The sequence below is a fragment of the Schistocerca gregaria genome, chromosome 7 (assembly GCF_023897955.1).
Source record: "Schistocerca gregaria isolate iqSchGreg1 chromosome 7, iqSchGreg1.2, whole genome shotgun sequence".
Lineage (NCBI taxonomy): Eukaryota > Metazoa > Arthropoda > Insecta > Orthoptera > Acrididae > Schistocerca > Schistocerca gregaria.
The window spans coordinates 347,625,393-347,635,653 of NC_064926.1; the positions used below are offsets into that span (position 1 = coordinate 347,625,393).

The following is a 10,261-nucleotide window of genomic DNA, read 5'->3' on the forward strand; positions in this document are numbered from 1 at the left end:
AAGCTGATAAGTTGGCGGAGCTCAGCTAGATGGTGGAAGAAACCGCTGCAGTTCCACTGGAGGATGGTGGTGTCCATGGCTGAGAAAGGCTTGACGGGACTGGGAAGGGAGATTACGCCACTGGGTCACCTGCTGCCTCCAATTTAGCACCTGTGATAGTGCTTTCCATGGCATCTGATGAACCGGCGAGATCGAGGTCCTCAGCGGACGCCAGAATCTCCACCGCATCCTCAGACGCAGAGCTGGAAGGTTGCGGTGGGATGGCTGCCACCGCGAGTTCCTTGGGCTGAGAGCTCTTCTTGGGTTTCTCACGCCGTTCCTTGGATCGCACTGGCTGGGAGGGCTTCACCGATTCAGTCTCCGGGACGGAGGAGGATCGTGAAGCCCTATGACCAGCTGATTGCAGGCACTTACTCCATTGTCGGTCGTCAGGCTTCTCGCTGGCGGAAACCTGGGAAGGGAGGGACCCAAGGGACCCCTTGCGAGCGTGAGAAGCCGAAGAAGTTGGACACTTCTCTGGCTTAGAAGTGGGGACGAACGTCCCCGATGGGTGGGATGGTGTTGCTCCTGAGGTAGGTGGCGCAGGAGCAACCCGGTGGGTAGAGCCCCCCCCTGGCGAGGGGGCAGGAGGAGTTTTACTACTCGTCAATCCGGCCACAATTGGAGAAACAGATGGGGCTAGCACAGGTGTTGTAGCAGCAGCGTAGGAAGATGTCATTCTCACAGGATGGAGTCGGTCGTATTTCCTCTTGGCCTCAGTATAGGTTAGTCGGTCCAGGGTCTTGTATTCCATGATTTTACGCTCTTTCTGGAAAATTCGGCAGTCTGGCGAGCAAAGGTGAATGGTGCTCCCCGCAGTTGACACAGATGGGAGGCGGGGCACATGGAGTATTGGGATGTGATGGGCATCTGCAATCTCGACATGTGAGGTTGAAAGTGCAGCGAGAAGACACATGGGCGAACTTCCAGCACTTAAAGCACCGCATCGGGGGAGGGATATAGGGCTTAACGTCACATCGGTAGACCATCACCTTGACTTTTCCGGTAATGTATCCCCTTCGAAGGCCAAGATGAAGGCACCAGTAGCAATCTGATTTTCCTTCGGACCCCGATGAACGTGCCGGACGAAATGTACACCTCGGCGCTCTAAATTGGCGCGCAGCTCTTCATCAGACTGCAAAAGAAGATCCCTATGGTAAATAACTCCCTGGACCATATTTAAACTCTTATGGGATGTGATCATAACGGCAACATCCCCCAACTTGTCACAAGCGAATAACCGTCGTGACTGGGCAGAGGATGCCGTTTGTATCAGGACTGACCCAGAGCGCATTTTTGACAAGCCCTCCACCTCCCCAAACTTGTCCTCTAAATGCTCGACGAAGAACTGAGGCTTTGTGGAGAGAAAAGACTCCCCATCAACCCTCGTACAAACTAAGAAGTGGGGCAAATAACTGCTACTGCCATCCTGAGACTTACGTTCCTCCCACGGTGTGGCCAGGGAGGGGAACGTTTTCGGATCGTACTTCTGAGCGTTAAACTGAGCCCGAGAACGCTTAAGAGACTGCTGGCGGCTGGCCACCAGCGAGAGACGATGTACCACGCTTCATTGTGGGTCATCCGCCCTGATGCGACCTACTCCGACCAAGGGCCCTCCCCACAGGCGCCACCCAGCCACGGCAAGAGCCACCTGGCAGGATGGCCGTTGCCGGGAGTCCCGATACCCCAGGAGGATAGGCATCTACTCCTTGGCATATGTGGGGAGTTAATGGCGCAGGCATCAGTAGAGCGATCCCTGTGTTGTCAGGGGGCTACAACCAACACGGTACATGGCAGCCCCACCACAACGGACTGGCTACCATGCTGGATGTTAGGTAACATGTGGTCCATGGTCGCCGTCGGTGCAGAAAGAGGCACTGCACAGTGCAAGGTGCAAGGTGTTATCTACACGTAGAAACAGAGTCACGCCCAAGAGATGGAGAGCGGACAGGACTGCAGTTCAACGGTGTATAAGCTGGTGAAAGGTTTGATCGCAAGATGGACACAATGCACCAAGTAAGGTGCCCTTCCCCAATCGGCTCGCTCTTGGAAAATTTTGAGAGATGGAGGTCAAACCTAACAGGGGACCATCATATAAGGCCGAAAAGTTTGAGTCTCCTTTTAGTCGCCTCTGACAGGCAGGAATACCGCGGGCCTATTCTAACCCCCAAACCCGCAGGGGGACACACAGGGACTTGAGTCCCGCTTCCATCACTTTCATTTCTGACCGAACCCTGGATATAATATAAGTTTGGATTAAACCGATGATGACAAGTAGGTGTGGTCCTCTTGTAAGAAGGGATGTAAATTCTACTTATTTCCTTTCTTTAAAGCCTAAACATAGCAACAAAAAATCTATCTCATATACGAAAGCTTGATAGACTGAATCCACACTTACCAGAAGAGCCCATACACCCTCTTCATGTATTCTTAAAGTGGTCAAACACCGCTGTTGTGCCAGAGACCATAATTTAATTGTTCCATCAGAACTTCCTGATATACACTGAGACCCATCACGATTGACAACAAGAGCTTTTACATTGTCTGAATGACCTGTCAAGAGATGTCAGAAGTTTATGTTACTGCAGAAGTACAAAAATTTAATGAGATTTTAAAATCTACGAAGTTTACTAATACAGATTTTAAAAACCCAAATGTATGTATCAAGAGCATTATCATAGTTTTTCTGGTATTACTAATGCACAGCAACAATTACATGATTATGCGGTTACTGTACTACGGCTCCATCAGCAAGGATACGCTACATGTACAAATTTGATTCCATTCAAAACCAGCAGTTTTATCTATGACGAAGTCCTTATACTGATTCAAATGAAACTACATATTGAAATGTTTGCTGCAAAAATGTAAGTAGTTTCATTTTTAGTGTGTTTTGAAACAAATTCAACTCCTTGTGTGTGTCTGCAAGGGGATGGGGGGGATTGAATAGATGCAATAAGCAGGTAAATCTACAAAGAATTCAGCTGTGGAACAATAGAAAATGCAGGATGGAATATTATGAAAAGGATAGACTGCTACTCACCATATAGCGGAGATGCTGAGTCGCAGACATGCACAACAGAAAGACTGTTAAACATCACACGCGAACGCAGCTTGCACACAAGACCAGTCTTTGGCTAGCAGGTCCAGGCAATCAGAGACTGTGTTCATGTGTGTAAGAGTTGTGTTTGTGTGTGTTTTGTTGTGCCTGTCTGTGGCTCAACACCTCCGCTGTTTGGTGAGTAACAGTTTATCCTTTTCATAATATTCTCAAGAAATGAGCTATCCATCATTTACATTTTGGTTAAGAAAGATGCAGCTCTTGGAGTTACTTCATCTTACTTCAAGGCCTTTGTATGACGATCCATTGCAAAGTGGTTGTCAGGAGTTGCTGGATTGACAGAAGTCAGAAGGAGCACCTGATCATGCCATGTATTCACCTGTTGCATCCTCACACAGGTAAAGTGGGCAGTGACCATCAACAAATGATTGCCAAACAAAGTCATCTGATATCCACTGACACAGCAGCACAAAAACAAAAACAAAAAGTAGTATCTGTTATTTTTTCCATGCATTAATGTTTAATGTATGTACTGAGATTTCAACTCAATATTTTTGTGCCAAATATTTACCTATTATAGCTTGGATGGTCACATTTTTGTGGTAAATTTTGAATGAGAGTTAATGACATAAGGAAAAGATAGTGTGCTACTAACTCTAAAGATGACAGTTTGAGTTGCACACAAGCACAATGAGAACAGACTTATACAGTAAGTTTCAGCCAAAGCCTTCTTCAAAAAAGGAAACAAACACATATGTGGTGTGCTTGGTTGTGTGACTCACATGTATGTGTTTCCTTTTCTGGCAAAGGCTCTGGCCGAAAGATACAATGTTAAGTACCTTTTCTTCGTGCGTGTCATCTTTACAGTGAGTAGCAATCTATCTCTTCCCTATATTGTTGATATTCCAACCTGGAGTTTCCATCGTTTGAGTGATAATTTTGTTTTTTCAAAGGAATGTGACACTGGATTTGAGCACACTGCGAAAAACTATAAATTTAATTACAAATTCCAAACAAATCGTTCCATATTATTATAGTCAACACAGTTGAATAAATAATAGTGAGTAAAAAACATTTGGTGCCAGTAATTATATTGGCATTTCCAGGTAAAATACATCGAACACAACAACCAAGGAACATTATATTACACACATAAAACTCAGAGCGTACAATAACTTCAGAGAGGTCTATTATATTTCACATGATCCACTTTTCCACCAACTCACATGAAATTTATTTTTCACACAATTCCAACACCTCCCTTTGAACATGTATTTTGTGGTTTGCCTTCACAAGACAAACCAAATAGCCCCACATTCTTTTCAAACTTCTCTTTGTCCAAGGGTTCTGTCAGAAGGTCAGCTAACATGTCTTCTGTAGGCAGGTTGTCCACGGCAATTTTCTGTCGCTCTATGTGGTCCTGAATAAAATGGTGCCTTATATCACAATGTTTTGTCTTAGCACTAGTGACATTTTTTACTGGGTTAATGGCTCCTTTATTGTCACAGAAAATCATTTTAGGTTCCACAATTAAATTGGATTTTATTTCACATATTAATGTTCTTAGCCAAAATGCTTCCTGTGTGGTGTAAGATAGCGCCATATGCTCAGCCTCTATGGTACTCAATGCAATAGTTTTTTGCTTTTGACAGGACCATGAAATGAGGCCCCCATTAATTTAAAGCAGCAGCCAGTAGTGGAATGCCCATCTCCCAATTCGCTCTCCCAGTCGCATCACTGTAGCCTTCTACAGGGTGACGCACAAAACGTGTTACCAATTGATTCTTTCACAATGTATGACGCACATTAGATATCCCACTGGGATCTCTACAGCAGTACCTGCAGAGCTTGGTAAAACAAATGAGTTACGAAATGACATGTAATTCACGATACTGCCGCTAGGAGACTTGTAAGCAGCAATGGCTGACAATGGAAGACTGACGACACAGCAATGATCGGCAATTGTGTTACTTTTTCATGAAACGAAAAGCCTTGTTGTGACTCAGCGAGGTGTTTTCGACAACAGTTTAACACACGTTGGATCCCTTGCAAGCAGACCATCCACAGGCTGCACGATAAATTTGTACAGGAAGGAACAGTATTAGAAGCGAAGTGATCTTGGCTTAAGCCTGTTTGTTTGTTGGATAATATTGAAGTGGTGCGAGTTGCTGTACAGAGAAGTCCCGGGAAATCACGTAGAAAGGCAGCAGTGCAACTGAGAATATCCAGACATTCTGTTCAACGCTTTCTTAAAAGTGAACTCCATATGTACCCATACCAGATGACCTATGCACAGAAGCTCACTGAAGAACACAAGCAACAGAGACTTCTGTTAGCTCAGTGGGCGAAGGATAGGGAACAAACTCTCAACAACGTTTGGTTTTCAGATGAGGCGCATTTTCATTTAGACGGTGTGGTTAACAAAGAAAATGTACGCTTTTGGGCCACTGAAAACCCACAAGTGCTTCATGAACGACAACATTATGCTCCGAGGATTACAGCGCGGGCAGCAATTTCCAGTCACGGACTTATTGGACCCTTATTCTTTGAAGAAACTGTGAACAGCGAGCGTTATTGAGCATGATTCACAATAGCTTCATTCCACAGCTTCTTGCTACTGCCTTGCCCTTCAACAAGCAGTGGTTCATGTGAGATGGATCTAGGCCACCTACTGCAAACACTGTGTTGGAGTTTTTACACGAGCATTTCGACATGCAGATCATTTCTCAGGTTTCCAGGTCACTTCAATGATGGACAAAATTGGCCCACCAATAATCAAGACCTCAATCCATGTGACCTTTTTCTTTGGGGGTACCTAAAGGAAAAAATTTTCCCGAAACATCAATGTGATTTACTGGAGCTCAGAAGACTACTTCTTCAAGCTTGCAGGGAAATTATGGAAAACGTGCCGTAGGGTGATCACTAACTTCAGTGTTCATTTGAAGGAAGTTAGGAAACAAAATGTTGGACATATTGAGCATGTGCTGAGTTAGAACAAATCTCCATGGACGGCTCTTCGTTGCAGTATATGTTCCTTCCAGATTGTACTGAGAATAAAGTTTATATTAAAAAACAAAATGGTAACACATTTCGTGCGCCACCCTGTAGTTTTGCATTACCTTCCCTATGGTACCTTAATTCATGTTTTGAAGTTCCTATTCGATACCTTTCACAGCTTTCCAATGCTTTTCCTTTGGATCTCTACAATATCTGCTCACTGCATTGGTGGCAAAAACAATGTCGGGTCGTGATATTTGAGAGAAATATAACAGACTCCCTACTGTTTCTAAATATGGAACATTCCTATCACATTCCACACCTGTCTCATTTACATTTAACTTCACTCCTACTTCCATTGGAGTAGTTATGGGTTTACAATCGCTCTTTAAGACTTTTTCTGTATATGATGATTGATTTATGCTCAATTCTTGTCTCTGTTCATCCTTAGTGATCTGCAGACCTAAACAACATTTAACTTCTCCCAAATCATGCACCTTAAACTTGATTTGCAAATGTTTCTTAAGAATTCTCATTTGGCTTTCGTTTTCAGTCAGGATAAAGAAGTCACTCACCCATAATGCCATTACTATTATCCCTTCTCTTCCGCTTTTATAGTAAATATTGGGATCTGCCTTAGATTGCTTCATATTCATTGCTAGAATCAATGTCTACATAAAACTCTAATAATAGAATTGATTCCAGCAATGTCCACTCTGTTTAAGTCCATGAACACTTTTTCGCAACACCAAATCTTTTCCCTTTCCGATCTGGTTTTCATGACTTCTCTTGGTAGAATGACATACATCTCCTCCTCCAATTTCCCATTTAAAAATGCTGTTTTTACATCCATATCTCAATAAGGCGTACTTGACTACAGGTGAAAAAGTTTCTTTGTAATCTACCCTTTGTTTTGGCAAATATCCTTTTATTACAAGTCGTGCTTTATATCTTGGTGATGAATTTTCAGAGCTCTTAAAAGTGAATACCCATCTTGCCTGTAATGGTTTCTTATCTGCTGGTGTATTTACAGATTCAAAGGTTTTGTACTGAGACAAAGATTCCAATTCCCTCTCCATTGCCTCTTTCCATTTTTTAGAGTTTGGGCCGCTCATTGCTTCTTCTGCTGTTGCTCACTCATCATTAAAAGATTGGGCTGCATACGTCTCAAAATACAGATATTCTTTCAGTTTTGGTACGTGAGAAGAACACCTTACATTGTTATCTTCATTTTGTTTGTCCTCAAATTCATTGTCATCATGAATAGTCTCAATTTGCCTTTGACTGTCCACTTCCCGTTCTTCACCGTCTCTTTCTTCACAAAAGGTTTCACTCTTGGGATTAGGTGCAGTTAACTTAGTAGTCTTGCCCTCTTCAGAGAACTTTCTATATTCAAAGAATGCTTGTAACTACCCTTTTATCCAATGGATCTATTAAACAGTAGCCCTTTGAATTCTCACAATAGACTTAAAAAAAAATTACTTTTTGCCTTTTGGGTCCCATTTACCTCATCTTTTGATAATCCAACAACAGTTATCATGCTCCTTTAACAGTGGTCCTATTAGCCCAATTTTGAGATGGACTGTCCCTTATGGTAGTTTGATGCAAGATTCCCATCTTTGCCAGAAGTGTCTTCAATTTCTGGTTTATACATGCATCAAAAAAGTTTTTCATCACCCTTGGTTCCCAGAACTCCTGAAGACAGAAGTTTACTGTGGGTATTTTATCACAGACACAGTCCCTTTGACTGTTCAGAAATGCCACTAAACCTGCCCAAAGATGTAAACAACCATCCATGAGCACCGCCTAGTAGATGGAGGGGTCAGACAGCCCAGCAGTTCCAGTCATTCCACCAGGAGGGAGGTACATGGCTCGTGTTGTCTGTAGTTCAACCATGCCTAGATAGTCAATACCGGTTCCAGTCATTCCACCAGGAGGGAGGTACATGGCTCGTGTTGTCTGTAGTTCAACCATGCCTAGATAGTCAATACCGCGGTTCAATTGTGTCCGCATTGTTACTTTGTGCCAGGAAGGGATCTCAACAAGGGAAGTGTCCAGGTATCTCTGAGTGAACAAAAGCAATGTTGTTCGGACAAGGAGGAGATATAGAGACAGGAACTGTCAACGACATGCCTCGCTCAGACCGCCCAAGGGCTACTACTGCAGTGGATGACCGCTACCTACGGATTATGGCTCGGAGGAACCCTGACAGCAATCCCACCACTTTGAATAACGCTTTTTGTGCAGCTTCAGGACGTTGTGTTATGACTCAAACTGGGAGCAATAGGCTGCATGATGCACAACTTCACTCCTGATGTCCATGGTGAGGTTCGTCTTTGCAACCACAACACCATGCAGTGCAGAACAGATGAGTCCAACAACATGCGAAATGGACTGCTCAAGATTTGCACCATGTTCTCTTTACCAGTGAGTGTCACATATGCCTTCAACCAGACAATCATCGGAGACATGTTTGGAAGCAACCTGGTCAGGCTGAATGCCTTAGACACACTGTCCAGTGAGTGCAGCAAGTTAGAGGTTCCCTGCTGTTTTGGGGTGGCATTATGTGGGGCTGATGTACATCACTGGTGGTCATGGAAGGATCCGTAAAGGCTATATGATAAGTGAATGCCATCCTCCAACTGATAGTGCAACCATATCGGCAGCATATTGGCGAGACATTTGTCTTCATGGATGACAATTTGTGTCCCCATCATCTTGACAAGAGTGGCCAGCATGTTCTCCAGACATGAACCCCATAAAACATGCCTGGGATAGATTGAAAAGGGCTGTTTATGGACAACATGACCCACCAACCACTCAGAGATCTATGATGAATCGCAGCTGAAGAGTGGGACAATCTGGCCCAACAGTGCCTTGACGAACTTGTGAATAGTATGCCACGAGGAATACAGGCATGCATCAATGCAAGAGGATGTGATATGGGTATTAGAGATACCGGTGTGTACAGCAATCTGGACCACCACCTCTGCAGGTCTCGCTGTATGGTAGTACAACATGCAATGTGTGGTTTTCATGAGCAAAGGGCAGAAATGATGTTTATGTTGATCTCTATTCCAATTTTCTGTAAGTTTCCGGAACTCCTGGAACTGAGGTGATGCAAAACTTTTTTTGATGTGTGTATATTCTCTCCCATTATCAGACTTGATGACCTTTATCTTCTTTCCCACCCACCTTTCAACCACATAACAATGTTCCTTAAAAGTGTCACTCACTTGGTCTTTGGAATTAAGGAAATGAACATAAGTATATCGTGAATAATCATCAATAAACACAAGAAAACAACAATTCCCAGCTATGGATTCGCATACTATCACGTCACATACATCTATATGGATTAACTTTAAAACCTCTGCAGATTTACTTTTACTAATCTTAAAAGGTAGCCTCCCTTGTTTTCCTTTTATGCATATCTCACAAGGGTCCTTGTATACACTATAATTTGGTATTCCCTTTACCATATCCCTTACTAAAGACGTACTCTTTCTATTTAGGTGTCCAAGTCTGTGTTGCCACAAAAAACTTTCCACTGAGCATATTGAATGACTAACATTTTTATGTTTATAGTCAATGGTATCGAACTTAAAAATACCCCTTTTGTTACTTGCTGTAGTTATAACTTCACCATTTTCGTTGATTACTCTTGCTCCATGCATGTCAAAAGTGACTGTATTTCCCTTCTTGACAATTTCCCCTACAGACAGTAGGTTAGTCACAAAATTTTTTACCTAATGAACATCATGTACAGTTACCATATTGAGTTCACCATTTACACTTACATGTAGGTCTAGTTTCCCAGTCAAATGACATTGGAGCTTGCTGCCTACAACAGTAGATATTCCCATATGAGTATTATGTATAACATCATAACGAAGAAATTTGTCTTTAACAATATGCACAAATGCACCTGAGTGTAAGATCCATTCCAGTTGACAATTAACCACATCTCCAAAAGAATAAAAACATGAGAGTGCCTTACCTTTATTACTGGTCCTTCTCTATGGGCTATCATCAACATACCTCTTTTGCTGATTGTCTGACTTTTTCTCTGCATCAAGATGCAATATGCCCCTTCTTCTGACATCTATAGCACCTCACTGATTTCTCCCTTTTGTTTTTTGAATAAAGAGCAGATGCAGTTTC

At 43.1% G+C, this 10,261-nt stretch overlaps 1 protein-coding gene across 1 annotated transcript in view; it reads right to left on the reverse strand.

Annotated features, from left to right (window-relative positions):
• Positions 1–10,261, reverse strand: part of LOC126281400 (WD repeat-containing protein 48) — a 156,719-nt gene that overhangs the window by 76,248 nt on the left and 70,210 nt on the right. The window contains exon 5 of the mRNA XM_049980333.1: positions 2,438–2,592. Within this exon, the coding sequence (XP_049836290.1) occupies positions 2,438–2,592 (155 nt within the window). The remainder of the gene's footprint in view (positions 1–2,437; positions 2,593–10,261) is intronic.